Source organism: Trachinotus anak, unplaced genomic scaffold, assembly GCF_046630095.1.
Source record: "Trachinotus anak isolate AG129_WGS33_773 ecotype Australia unplaced genomic scaffold, CSIRO_AGI_Tana_v1 ptg000021l, whole genome shotgun sequence".
Classification (NCBI taxonomy): Eukaryota; Metazoa; Chordata; class Actinopteri; order Carangiformes; family Carangidae; genus Trachinotus; species Trachinotus anak.
Genome location: NW_027273872.1, coordinates 14,600,840 through 14,625,837, shown reverse-complemented (window position 1 = coordinate 14,625,837; position 24,998 = coordinate 14,600,840). Strand labels below are relative to the sequence as shown.

The window sequence follows — 24,998 nt, the reverse complement described above, 5'->3', positions numbered from 1 at the left end:
GTGTGTGTGTGTGTGTGTGTTCAAGGGAAAGCTTACCTGAGGAGCTTGGCATCAAACACTTTCTCAACATCATGCAGGACCGTTGGCAGGTACTTCAGAGCAGCAACCTGATGACATAAACACCCACACCCACGCGCACATACACACAGACACACAAGTAAACACGATGAATTTACTGTAAACCCTGTGAAAGTTGTTGGTTAATAGAAGGTGACTTTGCCATCAAACAGGCCCTCATGACAACGTTCACAGGGCTGCTTGTCTGTCTGCCTAACTTTTAGTGACTCAATCTTTTTTTGTGTCTCTGCCTTGTTGTAGGAGGTGAGAATAAGAGGAAGGCATTGCACAGCAGAATACTGATGTAGTCAGAACCAGGCTGAGAGATCACTTCAGAGAAACAGGAGAATGAGGAGGAGTTGGAAGATGAGCTGTAGCAGAAGAAGGAGCGGACAGGAGGTGATGATGAAAGTGAAAAAGACATGTATAAAGGGTGGTACGTGCTTTAGTAAGGGTGCAGGGTTAGTGTTTGTGATTACCCTGAGCAGCAGAGTGGTGGTGTAGTCAGTTCTCATCAGGCTGTTGATGGACTCAAAAAGCCTCTTCAGAGAGTCCTCAAACTCTGCCTGCTCTTTGCCCTCGTATAGCCTAGGAGGGCAGGAAAAAAAATAGGAGAGAGAAAAGAGAGAAAGTATGAGATGAATGTCACAACATGACATGATTAGCAAGGGAGATGGAGGGAGGGATGAAGAAGGCAGAACAGGCTGATGAAGGAATATCAAAGATGAGAGAAAACAAAAAGGAGTGTGGGAGTAAATATGAGACTGAGATGTGGAGAGAGAATAAGAGCCAAAGGGTCAAACAAGGATAGCTGACAATAAATTCAAGATGGTTATAAAAGAATGGAACATGGAAAGGCAAAAAAATTATTACTGAGTTTATTGACTTTAAGTATACTTTAAGTATGAAAGATGTATGTTTTATGGACATAGCCCCTGTAGATAGATGGACAGTTCATTAAGGCTTTTGTTCATAATATATCTTGTATTTCTTTTCTTCTTTTGCTCAACTTTCACCTCCATCACTTTCACCAGTGGTGAGTTCATGACATGATTCGTGAATATAGTCAATCTGAGGACATGACCCAGAGGATCGTGGTGCATGATAAGCCGGTGCTCAGCTGTTTTTCTCAAAGCATGTACTTGTGGAAGCCATACCTTTAATAAACACATCAGGTTTAGTGCAGCCTTATATCAATGCATACTGACTCAATCCTGTTATGCTTAAACTATTTAGATACACCTTGTTTTCTGACAAGATTTAGTAGGATAATGCATGACAATAAAATATGATAATTTGATGAAGTCACATCCCTCCTCGGAAACTTACTTTCATTGTGCTTCCATAACAACCATCTATCCATATAGCCATTTTATCCCCTTGGCAGATATAATTTCTCTGCTTCTAAACATTTATTTCTAAAAACAACCACAGACTCTACTGGGGTGCATATTCTCCAGCTGTTTGTCATCGCAGTTTAAACTGATTCCAGGATGGTAATGATAATGTTTTTGAAGTTATCTTCACGGATCCAGCCCTGGCTTAACTAGTTCTAGCAACACGTGAAATTACACCTAGATCCGTTTGTTTTTATGGAATTGGGGCTTTAACTGATCAGCTGCATTTCTTCACATCATCTGTCAGCAGTAAGGTTGAAAATATATTCAGCATGGGGGTGCTTCATTCCACTTCATCCCTTAAGTCAATATTTAATTTTACATATGAATCTACAACACCACAGCCAGCGTGTCATACTGCCCAAGTGATCATGGTACACACCCAGTACACACTAATTCAATGAACTGTATTCAATCAGTGACGCAGCAAACCAATGCAGCATTTTGACAACAATAAAAAGAAACTAACACTGATAAGCACTGGCTGCTGTGATTACAGCAATGCTTCTCTGTCTTGGGTTATGTTTGTTTTCGCTATTCACATCAAATAACAATAGCCACATGCCCCTCTACCATCCCCTCAGTCCTACTTCCTCAACCACTATCAAACTTTTCTCTCAGCAGTTTCTCCACCCCTTCCTTTCCCCCCATCTCCTCACTATCTCTGGGTGATTCAGTGGAGCTGTGCAGTTGTTAATTACAATAGAAGTTATGAGTGCTAGAGGGAAGGATTAGCATGTGGCACACAGCGAATTTAGCATGTGGGGGGAGGGATTAGGTGGTAACACACAGAGGTATTATCAGTGGGCTTTTTGCAAAGTACAGTTACGATTAGAGATGCATTGTCCTGTTTAATCCACCAGCCCTGTCTGTGCGTATATATATATATATGTGTGTGTGTGTGTGTGAGTGTGTGCGCGCGCGAGCAGAGATGATGTCTAGATGTGTCAGGGTCAGAGCTGATGTGATAACACCAGGTTGTGAAAATGACCACAGCTGAAACTACACACAAACACAGGCATTCAACACCCCCATGTAAGCAAAAACAGTAGACAATGTCCTAGTAACTCAGCAGACAAATACTGCAGACAGATGGAGAGGAGAGGGAGGGGGATAAAGGGAAGATGATCGGCAGGGGGGAGGGAAAAAAACAACACTGAGGAAAAGTCTAAAGAAAAGACGGAAGCCTGAGAGAGAAAGTACAGACGGAGGACAGCTCAGCCGTATGTAGTTGGGGGTGAGATAAAACAAAAAGATCAACAAGGCAACACTAAATATGTCCCCCATGGATGATGAGATCTCTGCCTGAGCAAGTCAGTAACAAATGTCACCTTGTTTTTTGCATTTCCTCCCTGGACCCATCAGTGAAAACACTCAATGCTGCAATTAAGCAGGGAGATACATGTTTAGGTATTTTGCATGACACATGGACGAGCAAATAAGTGTAGTGACCAAACCTGCTGATATGCATCGCTCCTTTAAATTTTGGCAAAAAAGTAAAGTGTTGAAGAGTTTATTCAGGCAGACAGTTAAACAGTGCAGACCTGCTGGGCCAATCAGTAAAAATCCAGAATGCATCAAAACATTATTTGGTCTATGAAGGCAGGAACTCTGTCACTGACGGATGGAAGAGAGTAAATCACCTGTGTGGCCTTAGCTCTGCATGTGATAAATGTTACATTTTTATGAACTATTTCTCATTATTCTAAGATATTAGTCGATAGATACTGTTGTCATAGCATGAGAAATTCTCCCAAAATAATGTGAGATGTAATGATAAGATAACAAAATTAGAAAAGCTAGATATTGTGATAACTAGAAAAGATTATGTCATCATAATATAACATCTCACAGGAAAAAGAAGTGATCTCATAATAACAAGATGCTAATCACATTAATGAGAAAACACTCATGGAGAAGGTGTGAAGAAATTAAAAGAGGAGGAGTGAAGGTAAGAAAGAAGGTGAGATTTAAAGATGACAGGAGGGATGGAAAGAAAGGCGGGGGGGGGCACAAAGTTGAAATATAGCACATTGCAAGTGCTCAAGGGAAGGAAAAAGACACAGATACAACTGATGCACTAGACTATGGGGAAGTAATGAAAGCTATAGGGCGTGAAGGACAGAAAGAAGGTGAAGAAAGAGCAGAATCTGGTACAGCACGCCTTAGATTGTTTTTGAAGTAAACATTGCTAATAACACACTGCTAATAGACTCTGTGGGAACACGAAGCAGGTTTGACAAGCTAATAAATCTTCAGTGCTGCCTCCTTAAATATTAATGATTGCTAGTCCTGATGACGAGGATGGTAATGGAGCTTTAAAGATACACCTATAGCACCAGTGGCTCCCTTGAATACCTGAGTGTCTGTTAGCATGACGAGGCCTTATAGGAGGAGAAGTGTGACGTGAAAACTTCAGAAGCAGAGGAGGCTGAAACTGTCAGCTGCAGGTTAGCTGGGGGACAAGACATTGAGGAGGAGAGAAGAGAAAGAGAGAGGAAGACAGGGATTTATCGGTTCTGAGATACCCAGGGGAGGCTGGTGACTGGAGCTCAGTCAATCCAATAGCAGAAGAACGATAATGTGATGCACGCGCGCACAAACACACACACACACACATACACATACACACACACACACACACACACACACACACACACACTGAGATATTGTATACTTAGAAGTATGCTTAGATATATATATGTAGGGACTTGTGTACACAAACATGCCGACAAATGCACATAAATACACACACACTCACCCTCTTGGGAAACCACACACACACACACACACACACACACACACACACACACACACAATGAATAAATAAAGATACACTCCACCACATCGATAAACAAACACACCAATTTCAACAAACAAAGCCCATCATGCCCTCGAGAAGATTAAAAAGACAGACCTTCATTGACCTGTGGACTTTGAATGACAAACAGTTACACACACACACACACCGAACACACACTCACACAAACAGAAATCCCCTCCCAGCTCACTTCTACAACACTAATACACTGCTACCAACAAAGACACACATACCCCACAGCAACTCACACATTAACCACAAACATCCCTCCATGCACAAACACTCCACCCCAAACATGGCTGCGTCTTACACACCCACACACTCACTCACATGGGTGCTCAAATCTCCCACAGGCGAGGTACATAACACAATTGTGGATCATGTTTCTGTCAGCGTCAACTATTGCACTGCAGTTATAAATGGTGTTTACACTTATCATACGGTGCAGCTCTCGCCTCAGCTCAGTGGGTGTCATAAGTCTCTTCTGCAGGAACTTTGTCTGTGTGGTGTATCGTTGGCGGCCTGTTCAGCAGCCCTGCCCTGTCATTAGCTCTCATTTGGACGCTGCACTTCATCATCAATGCTTATTAGCAGCTTTAGTGCTGCAATCAGCAGCCTATTCTCACAGAGCTGTCAAAAACGATTACTCCAGCAATGCAGTGACACTGTGCACCGTGTGTGTGTGTCTCTCTGTGTGTGTGTGTGTGTGTGTGTGTGTGTGTGTGATCGCACACCCTTAAGAATCCATTTCACCATTGCGAGTTCAGAAAGAAATTAGAGGTCATTAACATAATGATCAGTTCACAAAAAGCTACACAAACACTCACTGGGAGTAGAGCATGCGCGAGCGGACGATGAACTTGAAGATGTACTCGAGGGCTTTGAGGGTTCGGAGGATGGGCTCACACTGTTCCCCTCGGCTGGACACATCCAGGTACCTCTTCAACACTGACATCAGCTTTCTGGGGGAGAATGATAGGGGGAAACAGAAGGGAGGGAGAAAGAGAGAGAGAGAGAGAGAGAAAGGGAAGGAAAAGAAAGAGATAGAAATATCAAAAGAAAGGAGAAATGGGAAAATCAGACTCATGCAGTCAGATTTTTAATTCCTTTTCTGATGTTCCACAGGTTTGGAAAGTTGATCACCAACTCCATTTTTCACTTCCATAGAGCAGAAAGACAGAGTGCAGCAGAGTGAGAGTGGAAGACTGGAAGGGAGGTGGAGGTGGAAAATGGCAAAACAGTATTTCACACCTCAACACATGTACCTTTCACACAGCTCACACACATTTTTATTTGCCCTCAGATTCACGGTGAAAAAGTCATTCTCCAACACAAGAACACCCCACAGGCGTCTTTAGACACACACATAAATAATCTGGTTTGAGGACGAGTGTGAGTGGCACAGAGTTCAGTTCAAGTTTATGACCTACCAGCATTTCTCTCCCTCTGCATTATATGGCATACAATACTAGAATATTCATAACACATAAAACAATAGTGTAGGCCTACAGAGGGTTAAGACTTTTGGCTGTGAGACAGCTCTATTTCCATGAAATGGCAACAGGGGATCACCCACTAACTGGTTTAAAACTGTCCAATCCTCTTAAACAATAAAAGTTCCCTTAAAAAATGAACTCTAATCTGGCCTCAATGCCATCAGTGGCTTTGAAAATATTACCAGCGTTATTACCATTCAGCATTCCCAGGTTTTGTTTTGGTTCATGGCTTAAAGGCAAGCACAGGAGGATTTATTCTTTTTTTTATTTTTTATTTTTTTTAAGAGCAAGAGATAGGGAGTTTTAAAATGTAGTGAGAGGGAGTTAGAGAGTTTTACATAACAGCCCCGGGGCTGACAGGCGTTAAGCTGCAGTGACCCTCTTAAAGAGGGTGAACACCAACACACTGGCTGGGGAAGGATGGAGTGATGATGGAGAGACAGATGAATAGATGGAGTAAAGACAGGCAGGGGGAGAGAAAGGCAGTTAAGAGAGGAGGAGGCTGGCAGGGACAATTGGGCAAAGGAGGCTAAGAGGAGGAGTAGAAGCAGTTAGGGGAAGCAAAAAAAGAATCAGGGTGAAAAGGGAGCAGGAGGAGTCAGAGATGTTTTTAATTTCCTAACTAAAGCTTTGGCAACACAAACAAATGTTGTCTCTAGTGCCCACTGAATCAAGTGAAGTGAATTAACAGGGAGGAAGACGCAGCCAGAAGTGTTTGAGGTGTACGCCTGAGTGCTTTAGCTGTTACTCCACAGAGAGGCAGGGTTAAAGCTCCGGCTAGCTGGGAGTTCAGCAAAGACGCACACTCTAATCCTTCTCAGTCAAGAGCGCCAATGCGTCGCACACCCTGACCTCCAGTGGCAGCTGGAGACAATGCAGCATTTAGTCACTTCACATTAGATCTTTAGGTGACTTTTAAATTACCACAATAGGTTTAACACTTGTATACCGTTGGCACTGAGTTTTGCAAACCTGATGGGATTATGAGTTTGATTCCAACTGGGACAATCCACATGAGAGCTGAGCGTGGATTACTGATAGTTTACTTTAAGCTGCTCTGTACAACTTTCTGAGAATCACAAAACAGTCTGTTTTTTTTTGTTGTTTTTTTTTTTGGTCGTGATGACAAAGCATTATTGAGATTATCGGATGGATTTAAAAGATTTCACAATTCCTAAGAGATGGAGAATGTGCCTCATGAAAGATCATGTAATCCGTCATTTGAAACACAAATAAGAACAATGCAAATCTTCTGATAGACTGACACAACCCACACCCTGATGGGGTTTTCACACAACAAAAACACGATGCGTTCGTGTGTATGTGTTTGTTAAGATTAAGTTCAACACTGTCCTGAAACTCTCCTAAGGTCAGACCGAAATGAATGACTCAGCTGGCATTTTATGGAGCCCACAGCAATATTATTTACACCTTAAATAACCAGACTCGCTCAGTGAGTTTAATTGATAATAAAGTCTCCTGTGGCAAATTCAATAAGGAGCTGCCTTTGCTTTCTGAAGACAGCAACTGGATGTGTTCTATGTGACTCTGATCATATTTTGTTTTTAAACATAGTTGTATGGTGCCTGTCTGTAGTTTTTATTATTGTCTGGTCTCTTCTTTCTCTGCCTAAATGCTTAAAATATCAGTTTGAACCAGGGTTACATGTAAAATAATGGGGGGTTATATACTGTATTTGTTATGATCTGATGCAAGAGATTTATGGTGTTAAAATCTGCGCTTTCACAAACTTCGCTGAATGAAATTAAATAAAGTGGCTTGAGATTCAGGATGTAACCTACTTGTAGGCCAATGTGGCGCTAAAATGCTGCTTGATGTAGGCCTCCAGCACTGTGTTGAAGTGCTGGAACTTTCTGTCGGCAATCAGACCAATGATGTATATCTGGGAGACAGAAGACAGACAGAGAAAGACAGCCGGGGTTACATGTTTATATGGCAGAAGACATTTACAAGGTGGATGAGAAGTTATGTACAATCATCTGATAGACATGTTTATCTGGAAGGAGATGGACAGGTAGACACAGAGATGTCAGATTCGATACACACACAGACAGCCTGTCAAAAAAAAAAATCACCTGCATATGTTGACACACAACCATTTCTTGGGTAAACAGGCACACACACACCAAACACTCACCAAGGCATCGAACACCAGGATATCGTAGTCGTCAGTCTGAGAGTGCTCCATCATGATGTTGAACAAGGCATCCAGAGTGTCCTGCAGAAACTACACACATGCAACAAGGCAGAGGAGAGGTCCAGTGAGAGCGCACACACACATGTACCTGTCTCAACACTTATGCAAAGACACACTTCAAACACACACTGACCTTGACCACCTCCTCTCCATCAATGATTTTGAGTTTCTCCAGGTTTTCTTTGAGGAGTTCAGGCCGAGTCCTCCACTTGAGCAGCCCCAGCAGTCCCACTGGAGAGGAACACACACACACACACACACACACACACACACACACAATATTTTCTGTTCAGCTGTCTTAACTATACCAACAGTGCACACATCTGTCTTACTTAAGAGTGGATGCTGAGTGATAGAAATGTCTTCCTGGACAATGTAATTTCCTAAATCGTAATTATTCACATCTTGTACTTGAACATTTGACAATGGGACAGAACTGTTGAATTGAATTTACCTAGAGTCAATTAATCAATCAACAAATAATAATAATAATAATAATAATAATTGACAAAAGAATTAATTCAGTGTAATACTTTGGGGTATTGGATATACAGTACATATATATACATACACTTGTTTTTCAGCCAAAAAAAGCAAATTGAAGACGTCACCTTGGATTCTGGTAAACTGTATATTTGTATACTAAACAACAAAGAGTTGATAGATTAATCAATAATGAAAATAACTGTTAGCTGAAGTCCTCATCAAAATTTTATATTCAATTCCATGCTTTCCAAGTTCATCTCTGACTCATAAGAAACAACCAAATAGCAATTTGTCAGGTGATGATTTGTCATGTGGACAGTCCCTGCACCTCTGGTTAGTGAGACTTTCAACTGAACATCCAAATCCACAGTTTCTATCATTAATTCTGCTACAGTTTGACATGGGCCAGATTTCCAAGTCCCTGTGGAGCTGCCCACTTTAAACTGACTGCTCTCTCTGTCCAATCATTTCTGACTCACCAAGCCAAGCCGCACATCTGGTGGGCAGCTTTAAACAACACTGTGCGAGTGCATGCCTGAGAACCTTTTCCCTCTGTGTGTGTGTGTCTGTGTGTGTGTGTGTGTGTGTGTGTGTGTGTGTGTGTGTGTGTGTGTCTGTGTGTGTGGTACAGGTGATTAATGCTGCAGGATAATGTTCATTATAGTGATGGACTGGCTTCCTCTGTAACAGCTGTTGCACTGCACCTGTGTCTGATGCACCTTACTGTCTGGAGTGTACGTGTGTGTATGCCATTGTAGATGTGGATGTGTACTTTACTGTGTGTGTGTGTGGCTGTATGTGTGGCTGCCTGCCAGAGGGTGTAGGACAAAATGACGACACTCTGCACTAATAAAACCCATGTATAGACACAGTTGCCCCCAATCCTCTGTCTACCATCCCATAACCGTAACACACACACACACACACACACAAACTCATACTTCTGGCAACATTAACCTAATTAACACACAGTTGACTCTGATTGTTGTTGACCTTTAACTGGTTGGATGCTTCTGTTACCCTACCCTGCACTGACCTCACTCTTCAGCTATTGTCATCCTGACTCCACTTATAACCCTAAACCTAAAAATAACTGTTATCAGAATGAGGACAAAGAATTTGCTCTGTTTTCTGAGGTGAAACCTGAAATTCCCAAACATTTAGCTCAAGACTTGACAAAGCAATATGCACACTTCTGATCACTGCATTTGTCCTCTACCAATTTCACAGCTAACTGATGATTTATTGTCTTGGCCTGGCCTTATTACTTTGTTGAAAAAAGATGTTAATTAATGTTTTTTCATGTCAGGTTTAATTTCAAACACCACCCTCCACATAATTTCCGCCCCTCAACTTTTGTGTGTATAGGAGTGTGTGTGCGCGTGTGTGTGTGTGCATGTGTTTCTGAATGAAAATCTTTTGCCCTGCCAAGTCTCTAGAGTAGCTTCATGTCAACATAATGTCATAAAGGTGCTATATCAAGGCACCTGCCCTACACACACCTACCGTTCTGGGTGAGTTTGGTGGAGCAGACCAGGGTGGAGATGCTGAAGCTGTCTCTGGAGCTGACTGACAGGCCCCCACCACTCCCGGACACGTTACTGGAGCTGCGGCTCACTGCTGCCGCCTTGTGGGGGTCGCCGTGGTGGTGGCGGGTTGAGGGCAATGACAAGTAGCAGTTCACATCTTCCATGCGCTTGCTGTCACCCTGAGAGGACAATGTCATTTTTAACCAAACAATGTCGACAATGCAGTAATGCTACAAGTGTACTAATGATGGTGTGGGTGTGGCACAGCTGCACTGGGACAAGAATTATATTTCCTGTGTTTCTTTCAAATGTCTTGATGCAAATGTGGGAGCAGAGGACAGAGAGACACTAGGGTTTGCTACACTTGCAGGGATTTATCAGATGAGCCCTGAAGGAAAAAAAAAAAAGACAAACAATGATTGCAGTCGCCATTTTCACTGCAATAACCCTGTGTACCTTATCTACTTCCGCCAAACTCAACTTCAGTTTGTAAACTCACTCAAATTTGACAAGAGTGGGGGCAGGAAGGCCTTTCAGAACAATAAGGACAAACAAAAACAGCACCAGCTGTTGATACAGCATTTTTCTTCTCTGCTGCAAAGAGACAGTGCTGAATAGAGTCAGCAAACAGGAAAGAAGGCGAAGAGATATATGAGAAAGAGACATGAGATATCCTCCTCTGGCATCTATATTTAATATTTCATTTATCAGTTTGGTTTATGTTGTCATATAACATTATATAACATTTTTCCATATATACATTCACCGTCTTCAGGTGACATATCACTCAGGCCTGAAGCCTCAACTCTACCCTCTTTCTTTAATGCCAGACCAGTAATAATGAGTGAGTGGGTGGGAAAGCAGGGACTAAGAGATTGAAGCCATGAGTGGCACAGAGATCGAGAGGAGTGCAGGGATAACGAGAGATAATCGAGAAAGGGCACAGGGGGACCATCCGTTTGGTCTTTGAGTGAATCACGAGTAATTAATCTTCATTGCATTTGGCATTTAATCAATAAGGGGATTCAATCTTAGCTCTGGCTCATTTGGCAGCAAATCTATTTGGCTTCGCTCAACCTGTCTCGGTGGCCATAATCTCTGGTCCAGACACACTATATGTTTAAGTCCGTTTAGATGATAGTTGCAGCTGAACAGATGTCTTCAAATTCTTTCCCTGGTACTAACTTTTTCCAGACAAATGTCTATCTGCATTTTTTCCACCATGTTTTAGGCAAACTACTCAGCATGATTCAGTGATTTGTAAACTCCAAACTTCATTTATCACCATTATACAGATAAAAAAAAAATAGAAAGAAAATACCTGGGGAATGGCACTGAGCTTCAGTACAGTTAGAACTAATTTTCCTATCCATTCATGTCTGGCCATGAATGATGAATCAAAAGAATCCTGAAAACTGGTCATTAACCAGCAGCTGATGAGTTCCCACTTTCATTTGACCTAGTGTTTAAAAGTATTTCAGGTTTATTGTAGTTGGGCTGTTCAATCCAAAACTGGTTGGTGCAACAAAAGTAATGAGCTATGAGTGTTTCTCATTATAAAAGGCTCACTGTCATTTATTACTTTCAGAGGAGCTTTTGCACCTGAAAGCATTGCGTGTTGATCTGCTATTCAGATGCCCATTGGCATTATTCTGCAAAACTGAGGGTCCAGAAAGATGAGATTTGGGTGACAGAAAAGAAGTTGCACATTCACTTTTAAATGAATCAGATTTTTTTGTTAAATTTAGCTCATTTATTTTTTTGTTTGATTTAATTTTTTTTTGAAGAGGAAACTGAACCTGTTAATGACCTCATCTGTTTTCTTTCTGCAAAAACTCTGTTTCTGACCTTGAAGACAACAAGGTCATGCAGTCCATCCTGTAGAACTGTCCCATCGTCTTTCATCAGACGCACAAAGGCCATGGCGAAGTTCTTCTCGCTCTTGTCCTTGGCTGAAGACAAAAGGAGACGGATGTGTAAACAGAAGGAGGGGGGGTCAGTGGAGAAACACATCGAGGAAATGAAAAGGGAGGAGGGAGGGGTGACAATTTAGACATGTGTTGAAGAAAGACTGCTGATTTGTACAGTCAAGTGTGTATAATGATGCCTTGGGTCATTCCCAAATTGCTTCAAGTCATTCAGTCCTTTCAGTGTCACATGAGGCTCAGGGGATCAGAGGAAAGGAGGAGCTGAGAGTGTGGATGTACAGTATGGAGAAAGGCTGATACTCACACTCCTGTGAAGAGCGGTGTCTGAACATGAAGCGTAAATGAATGCGGTGCATTTCTTCCAGAGGGACTGCCACCTGGAGGACGTCTCATGTTATTATAGAATATAAAACATTGGATATCTTACATTTTTTAAGATATAGCATCACATTCTAGGATCTCTAAGCTACACTCAGGGCCCCATAATGACAAAGCAAAAACAAAGTTTTATCCATTTTTGAAAACTTATTAAAAGGAAAAAAGGAATATTACATTGACATATGTATTCAGACCCTTTACTCAGTACTTAGTTGAAGCACCTTTGGCAGCGATTACAGCCTTCAGTCTTCTGAGGTGACAGATTGGCACACCTGGATTTGGAGATTTTCTGCCATTCTCTTCTGCAGATCCTCTCAGCTCTGTCAGGGTGGATGGGGACTGTCTGTGGACAGCCATTCCCAGGTCTCTCCAGAGATTTTAGAATGGGTTCAAGTCAGGGCTCTGGCTGAGCAGCTCAAGGACATTCACAGAGTGTCCCTAAGCAATGTTGTGCTGTGTTGGCTTTGTGTTTAGGGTCAGTGTCCTGTTGGAAGGTGAACACTCTCATTGCTCTGGACCAGGGTTTCATTAAGGATATCTCTGTGCTTTGCTCCGTCATGCTTTTCCTCAACCCTGACCCCTGTCTCTGCCGCTGAATAACAGTCCCACAGCATAATGTTGCCACCACCATGGGATGGTATTGGGCAGGTGACGAGCGCTGTCTGGTTTCCTTCAGACATGAAGCTTAGAGCTGAGATCAAACAGTTCCATTTTGGTTTCATTAGACAGAGAGGTGCATTTTTCCGAGCAGCTTTCATGTGTCTCACTGAACACAGGCTTCTGTCTGGTCATTCTGCCATAGAGCCCAGATCAGTGGCAGGCTGCAGTGATGGTTGTCCTTCTGGAAGTTTCTCTCATCACCACACCGGATCTTTGGAGCTCAGCCACAGAGACCATCGGATTCATGGTCACTTCTCTTACCAAGGCCCTTCACCTCAGATTGCTCAGTCTGGTCGGCAGCCAGCTCTAGAGTTCTGGTTGCTCTTAACCTGTTGCATTTAAGAACGACAGAGGCCACTGTGCTCTTGAAAACCTTCAATGCTGCAGAGATTCCTGACCTGTCTCTGAGCTCTACAGGCAGTTCCTTCCACCTCATGGCTTGGTTTTTGCTCTGATATACACTGTCAGCTGTGAGAACTTATACAGAAACGTGTGCACCTTTCCAAATCTTGTCCAGTCAGCTGAATTTACCACTGCTGGAATCCAATCAAGGTGCAGAACCATCTCAAAGGTGATCAAGAGTACTGAGAGGAACCTGAGTTAAGTTTGAAGTGTCACAGCAAAGCGTCTGAATACTTAGTGTCAATGTGATATTTCACTTTTTCTTTTCGAATAAATTTGCAAAAAAAATGTGCTTTTGGGTATTGGCTGTAGATTTATGAGGGAAAAAATAATTTAAAGAACGAAGCATAATGCTGCCACATAATAGAATGCTGAAATAGTGAAGGGGTCTGAATACTTCCTGAATGCAGTGTATATACAGATGCCAGCACACCTTAAACGTCTCCATCCAGCGGGGCTGTTTCACTTGGTAGTAGATGACAGATCTGTACTCACTGACCGCCTTATCCCCTGCTCCCAGACAGATGGAGTTCTAGGAAAGAGGGAGGCAAAGAAAAGTACATTTCATATTGAGCTATATGATTTTATGTTTGTGTGTGCACGTGCACGTGCATGTGCTTCCATTTATGCCTAAAATGGATTTTCATTCTGGGATAAAGCCACATCGATGTGCCCCCGACTATGAGAGGGTGAGTGAGCACTTGATCACAGCTGTGCTTGCTCACTGGCCTGTACCACCTCAATCTCTTAAACACCACACCTACAGTACACACACAAACACACACCTGCACACTCCACCTCAAGCCCCAAACCCACAAATCAATCCGTCTTTGCACAAATCCCTCTCCTGTTCAAATACACCTACAAGCTCCATCCTCCTCGGCCTCTGCTCTTCTTGCTGCTCACCTGTATGACCTTGCCCTCTTCATCACAGACCCACATGATGACTTCCACATTTTTCTGGGTTGTCTTGTTGTACTTGTCGAAGTCGCCGCCCTGTAAGGTGAGATAGATGTCATTGCGAACATCTCCTGGCATGATGATCTCCGGGAAGCCCAGCTTGCGGGCCACCACGGTACTGCGGTCCACGAGGTGAGGGTACTCCTTCCGGATCTGAACTATGTCCCCGACCAGAGCCTTCATGGTCACCCACAGACCTGGATGGAGGTTGGGTTAAAGAAAGAGGGAAGTTTGTTCATTTAAAAAAAACAAATGCAGTGAGACTGCTGATTTCAAAGCAATGTTGTTTGTTACTGTTGAGAAACAGATTCTTGATAAGCCTCTGAACCAACATTTAGACAATGATGGGACTCATGAAATTCAGCAGGTGAAACTCAGGGATATTTTACTACCTTTTAACTAGGTGTTAACCTAAAATAAGATAGATACATGAAATTAGTAAAGAAAAACAGGGTGTTTCTCATATTAACAAAATACTGACTGGCTTATATATAGTTTTAAATTGAGTTACTTCCTCATTTAATCCTCACTCATTCCTGGGTAATTATTCATTCCTGTTACATCCAGTAGTGACCAAAGTTGATCACACAAAACACCTTGAGTAAACACAGGATATGTGTAGATATGTAAATGTAATACTTTGCAGAACTTTATAGGACTAAATATTCATAAACTGAAGAACAATTACTTGGAAAAATAGGTGCCACTCCAGGCTGTTTTACATGAGGGATCCAGAAAGGAGTTTTCATTTCTCTCTGCAGGTAAGTAAACTCAAATTAAAGCCAAATGAATGAATAAGGAATTTCAAGGACTGGTACTATTTAAACTTAATTTAAAACAGCTGTTCTCACAACTTACAAAAATCCTGAAACATGCAACTTAAAGTGAGAACCACTTTGTGTTTATCTATGGGGAACATAATGTTAAAGTGCTCCAGTGTGAACTAAGGGTGTGAAAGAGAAGGCAACAAAGAAAGGATGAAGGTATCATTAAAATGGACAGAAATTTATGGACTGTCATGACTTTCTGGTTATGTGAGAAAGCCAAAAAATAATAAAGGAATGGACAGAAAAAAGGGGTGAGCTATTTTAGGGAAATGGTGAAATCTAGACTGTGTCACAAACCCATATTTTCAAGGCTAACCATATACCTACAGGGAGAACTGTGTATGTGTGGTTGTGTGTGTGTGTGTGTGTGTGTGTGTGTGTGTGGCAAACGCATCTCAAAGTGAGAGGAAGGAGAGATTTAGGGTGAGTAATGTTAAGAACAGCCATCTGGTGGCCTCAGGTCCTCCTTCCATATCTGCTCGTCCGGGTGCTCCTTTCATATCTAGGTTATACCCTGGGCCTTCAGGAGCAAGAAGAAAGATAAAACCTGAGCGATATGACAGTCCTACATTTGGGGTTACTTTATGTAGAACAAGAAAGTGTCACCCATAGGGGCTGTCGAAGTCAGCTATAAACGTGAGGCAGCAGGCAGCAAGACCTGAGGCTGGTGAGGGAGAAATAAAGGGTAAGTAATATGAAAACATCGGCTCAAGGGCGCACGCTATCCATCAGGATAATGTCCTTCATTCTCACCCACAGAGCAGAGAGAAGAGGCGGGGATGACGATGAGGAATGGCCATTTTATGTGACCACGAGTGACTGCAGCATGTGCAGTCCAGTGGGAACCTTCACAGCATACAGGACCAAAACCTAAACCTGGCTGAGCAGTCACATGGTTTACACACTAGGAAACAGAGAGCAAAGCCTGTGAAAGCAGAACGGTACCTTGGCCACCGCTGTCTCCTCGTGATGCTGTCACTTTGTTCAGCAAGCTGTGGAGAAAGTCATTCTCAGCAACGACCCTGCAGCCAAACAAACACACACACACAAACACACATGAGAAACACAGAAACCGTTTCATCTTATAAATCACGCAAAAGCTGAAACCGTCACGCGCACGCAAAATTGTATTATTGCTATTTTAATTACAAGGAGGGTCTGTGAACAGAGATTTAAGTTTCTTAGATAAGAAAAGGAGAGAGAGGGAGAAAAGATGAAGCAATAGAAGAGGAAAATAGGACATACGGGAAGAAGGGGATGAAAAACTGCTTCTCTTCATCACATTCAATCTTCCCTTTGATGATATCACTGATGTCCATCACTGCCAAGAAGAGAAAACAAATGTGTCTGTTATGACAGAAATCAAACAAAATGTTATACAGTAATTTCTGATGTGGATTCCCATCAGTCAGTAGTGAGAGTCTGTGAGGTTGTACAAAGATAAAGGCAACACTAGTCTACAGGGCAGATAAAATATAGTGGATGGTCACCATCAATATGTTAGTTTAATTTGTGCAAAACATGACACCAGGCAGCTCGAGGTGCAAATGTGAGCGATAACACCTGCAGCTGCAGCAGCAACAGATGACAAATTAAACTAAATACTCTGACCTTTAGGAAACAAGCGTAATAATGACTAAAGAGCCAACTGAAGGCAAATATTGTTGGTTAAATTGGTGAAATTTAGAAACAGAATGAGACAAACCATCTTCATCAGATGTACTGCAGCTTTCGGAGAAAGGCACTTTGGTAAGTCTAATAACTGCAGTAAATTCTTTGCACACTTGAATGGGAAATTTAGCTGCACTATTGAACCAAAAAAAATATATATATATATTATACTGGCTCCTGTTGAAGTACCTGCCACCCCAAATGGCCGCCTCAGACCCTGAGTGCACTTCTTGTGGTTCATCTCTTTCAGGTCCATCCTGCCCACTCTCACTATCTGACAGATCAGATAAATCTTCTCTCTGCTCAGGTCCTTGTTCCCCAAGTCCTGGTACACAAAGGTATGGAGAAGGAGAAGAAAGCAGAGGAAGTAGAGGGAGTGGGAATAAGAGAAACAAAGGAGCAGGGGAAGTAGAGGGTGAGAGAACATGAAAAAACTATGCAATCTTCTAAGAGGAAATAAGTCCATTTATTCCTTTACAGTGCAGTGTGTGCAGATAAACAGTGTGACAGTGCCCTCCTGTGGTCACTTACCGTAAAAACAACCTTCAGATTGTTCAGCATGTCAATCTCCTTGGGGAATCCTTTGCTGCCCCAGCGTACCAAGTAGTTCTCACTGCATGGTAAAGTGTTAAAACACATGCATCATATCCGTTACATCACTGTTCTGTGAAGTTATACTACACAGTATTTTAATATACAACCACACATATCAGAAACTGAAGCTGCAATAAAGATAATGTCATCCTCCTTATTTGAAATTCTGCAGATTCATTCTACTTGCCAAAATAAATTCTGTTTTTTGGGCTTGTAAATATTTCCACCTACAAGAAGTGATGAATGAAGAGGATAGGAATGTTATCTCTGTCCAGTCCAGGAGTGAGCGAGTGTTTGGTCCAGATAAAGCTGGACTGTTTGCCTCGCTCATCTTTTGGTTCTCTTTGGAAGAGAATGAAACAGCAGCTCGGCTGGTGTGCATGAGCACACTGTGTGCAGTTTACTGATATGACATTACATGATTTCTGGGAGACTGAGGTTTAAATGTTTCAGTCATCCTCTGACAGGCCTGCAGATGCACTGATGTTACCCAGTGCAGCTGCATAATAATTTAGATTCAAGTGCTCTTCCATTGCCAGTAGCATTATCCTGACATACAAGTATGTAGCAGACAATAGAATAGACAGACAAATAGACAGACAGACAGACAGACACACAGACAGACAGACATATTCAGTAAACATCTGTGGATACAATGGGGTGAATCAAAGCTGAGAATTGTCATAAACCCTCCCATCTGCCCTCTTCTTTCAGAGATAGAGAGAGACATATAAAAGAAGAGGGAATAGGTGGCATAGAAAGAAAACATCCAGCATTTAACTAATCAAGCAAACACAACCAGCAAAGATGAGAGGGAAAAGAATCAGACATCAGGGCAAATGGCAAAAGGTGATCGAACCCAGTTCTATCTTAATACTCCCAGCTGCAGTGGCAGAGACATAGATATACCCAGTATGACAGTGAGTGACAGGGCTTAGCATCGGCACTGTCAGGCACCACATAGCGCTGCCACTCAGTATCTGCTGCCCTATAATTTGTGTTTTCTGTAGTCTTATTTTTGGCAGACCATTGTTCTAATTTAGTGTGGCTCAACAATGGAGGAAAAAGGACGAATGAGGAAACAAGACAAGGAGAGTAGATAGACGCAAGCAAGTAGAGAAGAAAGAAAGAGGGTGTGTGTGTGGGCTGGAGCGTGTGTGTGTGTGTGTGTGTGTGTGTGACAGCTGAGGGATGGAGGTGAGGTAAAAACTTAAATTCAAAGGTATTTTTATTAATTTCAGACACTAAATGGGGAATTTAGAGGGATATAGGGGCGACTTAACCCACTTAATCTTAATTTTTACTTTGTCTTTATTTTATTAAATGGATAGAGTTTACTTGCCTTATGATTTATGACCTCAATCCTGATGAAATTCAAACTCAAAGGCAAAAACACATCAATATAAGCTATACAAATGAAATCAACAGCTGTCCAGCACAGACCTTGTTTTCTATCTCAGTGTGACTCAGTGCTTCCCTTAAAGCCTAAACAGGCACATTACACTTTCAAATATATGTGCAACTTTAAATCTTCAACTCAATAAGAAAAGAATACACGTCCACAGTATCAGCATGTACTGTTCCATCATCTAAAATGCCTTATGAAGCTTCCTGTATGAGGCTGGGAACTCATGCTAAGAGAGAAGGACAAGTGGTACCTGATGATGTTCTGTTTGATGGGGTCATAAAGGGACATGAAGAGCTCAGAGTCCTCTCCAATGCGACAGACAAAGTTCCTGACAAAGACGTAGAGGCTGTGGGTGGGTGAAGACTGGATCCGTGCTGAGATCCCACTGTGGTCTGTCTGGATGTTGGACTGCAGGAAAAGATGTTAGTTTTAGGAGGTTAGCTTGGGACAAGGGTTTAATAGGATGAAATTCAAGCCAAAAGCCTTCATTACAAGGTCCTGGCAAATGTGGTTGGCTGGTATAACACTTAATAATAGCTGGTTACTTAATTCTGGGATGTACCAGCTGCAGCCTCCAGACTGTGTGTTTGTAAGACAGAGGAAAATCTCTGAGTTAGAAAATCATAAGGGAGTATATTCTTCCTAATGAATCAGTGTTGAAATGTAAAATAGGCTGTAAGCAGCTGAACTGAAGTGAAGCCAATTTAAGGAAGAAGGAAATGAATTCTTAATTAGGCTTAGCTGGCAGAAATGATTGGCAAGTAAAATCTATTATCCACAGCGTTTTCATAAAGTTTCACTGTCCATTTTTCTTATCAAAAAGAAGAAAAAACTAAATGAAAGGACAATGTTATGATTCCACCCCTACCTCGTGCAGCATAGCTTTTGTATTTCATGATAAGAACCCATGAAAGGGGGAGACAGTTTCTCGAGGAAAAATCCCTAATCTAGTGCAGACAAACCACAAACCACAGTGATGTCAAACAAGTTTCCAAATAAATCAAATTGTGATTGCAGCATCTATCAACACATCCACTCGTGAGATCCTCTCTCTGTCCCAGGAGACTCTCCACATGACCCTCTCCCTCCTAAATTCTGACTCTTCTGCTCCATACCACACTCCCTTTTTATCTTTGTCTATACCTGCTCCTCTTTGATGCGTTCATTGATCTTGGTTGTGGCCTCCTCGTGGGCCCGAAACAGGCTGATGACACTAGCCCGCTCTGGGTCCAAGATGTTTCCATCATCGTCTCGGACAACCTGGTCCAGCTCCAGGATCCTGGAGTAGAGAGGAGGGGAGTTAAGGGTTGGGGAGACTGATGTAAGGTGGAAAAGGACAGAGGATGAAGAAAGGGCAACACGTAGAGTTGGAAAGTGTCTGGTTTAGAAAAGTTACCATATTAAAGTGTAAACATGGGATTTTGTTTTTAAGCAGACATACTTGTTCCCATAGTCAATCTTGGAGGTGACTTTCTGCTTGAGCTCCTTGAATTCGTCACTGGGCAGAGTGCCAGACAGGAGCTGGGAACGCCACTCCATGAGCTCCCACATCAGTCTCTGGACCTGCTTCACCCGGACCTCTTTATTGGCCTGGACAGGTAGATGTATGATGTTACGCTCAGACACGCAGATTCACATACACAAAGAGTGTTTTTGCTAGTTTGTTTTTTACCACAAAGAGCTGCTTCCATATGCTTCCCCACTCCCTCAGTGTGGTGGTCACCTCCTTCACTAAGGGCATCTCCGCAGATATCACCACCTCCTCATTTCTGTAGTTGCACACATATATATGAAAACATAACAAATGCATAAAACTTAACTTTAAGAGACATATTAGACTTTTTCTTTCTTCTGCTCACCCTCGTTTTTCAATGATGACCTCCTTAAGATGAACAAAACTGGCAGGAAACACTCCCTGCAGAGGAATACATGTGGGGAAGATGAATGAGAAAAAGAAAATCAGCTATCCACAAAACTAGAACAGAAGATCTCTCTGATGAATAAAACTGGTTGAATGTCATGCATGTCTGTGTTATTATCACATTTCTGTTAAAATCAATGTGTCAGTGCAAAGTCTGGTGTAAAACTCGCACTCTTACCTGTTGGGCTTTGTTCCTAGCCAAGTAGCCTCTGTACCACCCTGAAAGGCAAACTGTCACTTTACCATCACAGCACACCGACATGTACTATATATGACAAGGCTTTTGGTGTTGAATACTGATATGTGGAAGTGTCTAGACTGTATGTAAGAATACTGAAACCTAGAGGGAACACTGGGAATGCATTTATTTTGAACTTGTGTGATATATTTGCAAATTATTTATCATATAAATCAATTCTATATATTTCATTCTGTGAAATATGCTATAAAATAGAAGTGACAAAAGATACAAACAATTGAAGGAGCTATTTGTAATTTGTGTGTTTTGCTATTGTTACATAGCTAGTATTAGCGTTAACAGCTGTTCACTTACCAGTCTTGGCAAGAGCTTTAGAAATGGTTGCATTTACAGTACATGAGGTTTTAATACGTCCTCTGAGCAGTGCTTCTTTTTCAGGGCAGCCTGGATACTACAGTGACTCACTATCGGAAAGTGACAAGACAGGCCAACCAGACCGGGGCTAGCTGTTTTAGCCTGCTGACTTCAGTAGACGAAAAGAAGCAATTGCTTTCCACCACTGGAGACAGCTCTTAACGTTTAAAGGAATGAAGTTTGATGCTGAACTCACAATATTTCTTCAAGACTGGTAAGTAAACAATTGTTAATGGAAATGTTGGCTAGGTAGCAATAGCAAAACGTATACATAGCTCCTTTAATTTTAACTAAAAGATATTGTGCATCAAAATGACATTGTACCTTCTGTATTTAAGTATCATTTATAAGGGCTAACTGTAATTTTTTGTCCAACATTGACTATATTTGTAATTTGGACTATTTTTCATTTACTGCTGGTTTATACTTTGTTTTAGGACATGCAACATGAAGGCTATAGATGTAAAATATTAATATACAGCAATTTTAAGCTTTTTCACTGATTAACATGTTGAGATAACAACATGAAAAGGTTATGCAGGAGCACCATTCATCAGAAGTGATGTTAAATCTAATACCGTCACTTTTGAGGTACGTTTTGAGGTATTCTTACCATCACAGACTTCCTGGATGTGGACAGTATCTCCCACCTCCAGGGAAAGCTGCTTCTCTCCTTTGCCAACAAAATTCCACTTTACTAAAAAAAAAGAAATTGTTACAGTCTGATGAGGGGTACATTTGATAGACCGTTATTTAATGTCAGTACAATGAAAAACTGTGCAGAGCCAAGAACTCTAATGAAATGAATGTCAGCACAGGTAGCACGTTAGCTTGACAAGTGAAGTTCTACAGTTCTTTGTAACCCAGGCAACAGTTGTCATTGATGTGAGGCAGCCACGTGCACAGTTGTCCCGGCCAATCACAGGTTGTGAAGGAGAAACACTGTCTTTCAATGGATGAAAGCTTAAGGGGGAATAAAAAGGTTTTTTTTGTCTACATTTTTATTGTGAACACCTCCTCTCTCCCTTTTTCCAGGCTCTGTTTTAATTAACATACAATTTATTTGGCATCGTACATTTTTATTTCAACATGAACGTCTAAACATAGATGTTCATAAATGTAGAATAATAATGAGCTACAGGTTAATAGTCATTTATTATGTTGTCTTCATGACATAATCCCTGGTATTTCATACCATTTTGTTTACACATATGTAAATAAAATGGGAAGAGATGGGGAAATTTTGCATCTCAGATCTGTCAAAAACAAAGAAAAGGGGTTTTTAAGTTTTTTGACTTTTACATTTTACAGTATTCTCATATGGTCTATTGTAAAGCTCTGTATTCCTGTTTAAACCGAGATGTGCTGTAGCCCACACTCAGCTGCATGACTGCACGGCATTCTCCTGTCACCCTGGTGATGGTCTCGGTACACTGGCTCCCTGATTGAATCAACAATCCTTCTAATTAGAACAAACACAATGCAAGCAACGAACACGTTTCAGCTACTCAATTAGTTCTGTTCCACCGTGCACCTGATACATTGCTGGAGTATTTGGAGTTGTGCACACTGCTACTGTTTACTAATCCCATATACTGACCCCATATACACATATACATTAGGCCTCTCAGGTCTTCAAAGCAAGGGATTCTGAATATGCAACATATATACATTTTTTGTTTTGTTTTGTTTTTTTAATTAGAATTTTTGTCTTTTTATCTTCTAATTGAAGTTTGTATTCATATGCTTTTGTCTTTGTATGTCTGTATGTGTTCTTACTTACATTCAAAGTAAAAACAAACAAGGATTTACTTTTATGAGGATGTGCTCCTCTTGGTCTCTTTGCTTTACTGTAAATGAGTACGCGCAGCAGTGGTAGTGACAGGTGTTTGCAGCAGCAGCAGCATGGCAGTGCACTGGCAGCAGCTCCTGTACACTGCCTCACTCAAAGGGTGCATTGGATATCAGTTTGTGGCAGAAAGCTGTGAAACTGCTGTTGGCCGTATGCAACAGCTCACGGGCTAAACATAAAGATGTCACACCTACAAAATGACTAAGTGCTCAGTGTCGTGAGTGTATAAACACCGGTGCTGAAATTTAAATTTTCAGTTTTAATAATGAAAACCCTTCATCACAGTTCGTAACATTATGCGACTTCAACTTTTTTTTATATCATCTCTTTCTACAGGTTACAGCTTCAAATTCATACAAACTTCCTTCTTCCTCCACTTCCTGTGTTTTAGTGTCACACAGACCAGGAAGATATTCAGCGTAGATACATACAGTAGATAAACAGCACTTCAATGAGTAATCATGTTAGAAATTGAATCTGAATGGATTTTTAAAAATTCAACGTAAAAATTCAAGTGGTACAATAAGATGAATCTCCACTCACTTTCTACAATACAAACTATAACGTCCTGTTTGACTTATTGTGAGCAACTGATGAAACAGTGCATCGTCTGCGACAGGCCATCAAGCCTCTGCTATATTGCAATTTGGATTAGAAGTCAGAAATCTGTATTCTTGCTAAATGTTTATGTTGCATATCTGACAGCAACACATGGTGACTGCCCCGGCCATATTCAAGCCACATACCAGATAAACTACAGATTGTCCTGAGAGGTTGTGTTTGCACAGTCTAGGATTTGTTTCTAGCACTAAAATCAATCTTTCCACACTTTCCACTTTTATTTTCAGGAATAACTTATCTACTACTTTATGTATTTATTTGCTGCATAATGTGTAATGCATGGAGATTGCCTACTGACTGTCACACATCTCTCAATCTGCTTAGGATCGATGGTAATTTTGTTTATGATTTTAATTCCTCACACAATCCCCTGCAGCCTTTATGTCATTTGTTGCACTGAAGTTTAATGGTGAATATAATTTTAGGATTTAAGTTCCTCGGGGGGGGGGATTACATCTGATGTGTACATCCTAAAGTTCTATGAGGCCATTAGCACCTGCTCACATCCTGTCAAGCAGGAAGTGAGGGGCATCCATTTTTCTTATTCTTATTTAAAGAATGGATAGTTTATCAACACACCTAAACAGAGAGACACTACAGCAACATGTCACACAAGTCACACACAAGCGAGCGTGTTTTGACTTACCTACACCATACCGCTCATTAGTGGTCCTTGTCCAAGGAGCCATGATTGCATGCAGTCCTTAAACTACTATCTATTTTGACTCTCGTCTCTCTGGTTCTCCTCCTATTTTTTCGCTCTCTCTTTTTGAGGGTGTCTGCTAAACTTCTCACTTCTGCATTTTTTTAAAACCTTAAATGAAAGCAGTAAGCCCATCCCCCTTTGCCTCTCTTCCTCTTCTGTCTCTCCTCTCTTCCTGCCATCAGGCGGTTAAGGGGAAGTGGGTGAGTACAACAAGGTGGAGTCCTGTAGAACCCACAGGCCTGCGCATTGTGTGAAGTTTCCATTTTGTTCATTCGGATTGAATAGTTCACTTAACCTGTGTGATAATGTAGCGTAAAACATCAATAGCACGTACAGAGGGCAAAAAAAAAGTAATGATATCTAAAGTAAGTAAAGTTATTCTCTTAAGCCAAAAGCTGGGACTGCATATGTCTCCTTTTTAAATGCAGATATAATAAAATGTGACACAAACGC

At 41.5% G+C, this 24,998-nt stretch overlaps 1 protein-coding gene across 2 annotated transcripts in view; it reads right to left on the bottom strand.

The window, feature by feature from the left end:
• The window catches only part of dock2-like (dedicator of cytokinesis protein 2), a 95,112-nt gene extending 70,443 nt beyond the window's left edge, over positions 1 to 24,669 (bottom strand). Inside the window, exons 1-23 of one of the 2 annotated variants that reach the window (XM_071506921.1) lie at positions 24,486 to 24,669; positions 21,980 to 22,063; positions 20,932 to 20,972; positions 20,692 to 20,747; positions 20,505 to 20,601; positions 20,274 to 20,422; positions 19,976 to 20,111; positions 19,083 to 19,240; positions 17,362 to 17,443; positions 17,020 to 17,155; positions 16,405 to 16,480; positions 16,105 to 16,181; positions 14,279 to 14,529; positions 13,806 to 13,904; positions 12,237 to 12,309; positions 11,853 to 11,956; positions 9,982 to 10,183; positions 8,123 to 8,220; positions 7,930 to 8,019; positions 7,574 to 7,674; positions 5,103 to 5,237; positions 537 to 645; positions 37 to 107 (exon numbers count right to left, since the gene is read on the bottom strand). In XM_071506921.1, the coding sequence (XP_071363022.1) occupies positions 37 to 107; positions 537 to 645; positions 5,103 to 5,237; positions 7,574 to 7,674; positions 7,930 to 8,019; positions 8,123 to 8,220; positions 9,982 to 10,183; positions 11,853 to 11,956; positions 12,237 to 12,309; positions 13,806 to 13,904; positions 14,279 to 14,529; positions 16,105 to 16,181; positions 16,405 to 16,480; positions 17,020 to 17,155; positions 17,362 to 17,443; positions 19,083 to 19,240; positions 19,976 to 20,111; positions 20,274 to 20,422; positions 20,505 to 20,601; positions 20,692 to 20,747; positions 20,932 to 20,972; positions 21,980 to 22,063; positions 24,486 to 24,528 (2,468 nt within the window). In that variant the 5' untranslated portion in view covers positions 24,529 to 24,669. The remainder of the gene's footprint in view (positions 1 to 36; positions 108 to 536; positions 646 to 5,102; positions 5,238 to 7,573; positions 7,675 to 7,929; positions 8,020 to 8,122; positions 8,221 to 9,981; positions 10,184 to 11,852; positions 11,957 to 12,236; positions 12,310 to 13,805; positions 13,905 to 14,278; positions 14,530 to 16,104; positions 16,182 to 16,404; positions 16,481 to 17,019; positions 17,156 to 17,361; positions 17,444 to 19,082; positions 19,241 to 19,975; positions 20,112 to 20,273; positions 20,423 to 20,504; positions 20,602 to 20,691; positions 20,748 to 20,931; positions 20,973 to 21,979; positions 22,064 to 24,485) is intronic. The other variant, XM_071506920.1, reaches the window with a different exon arrangement.
• Positions 24,670 to 24,998: the final 329 nt, after the last annotated feature.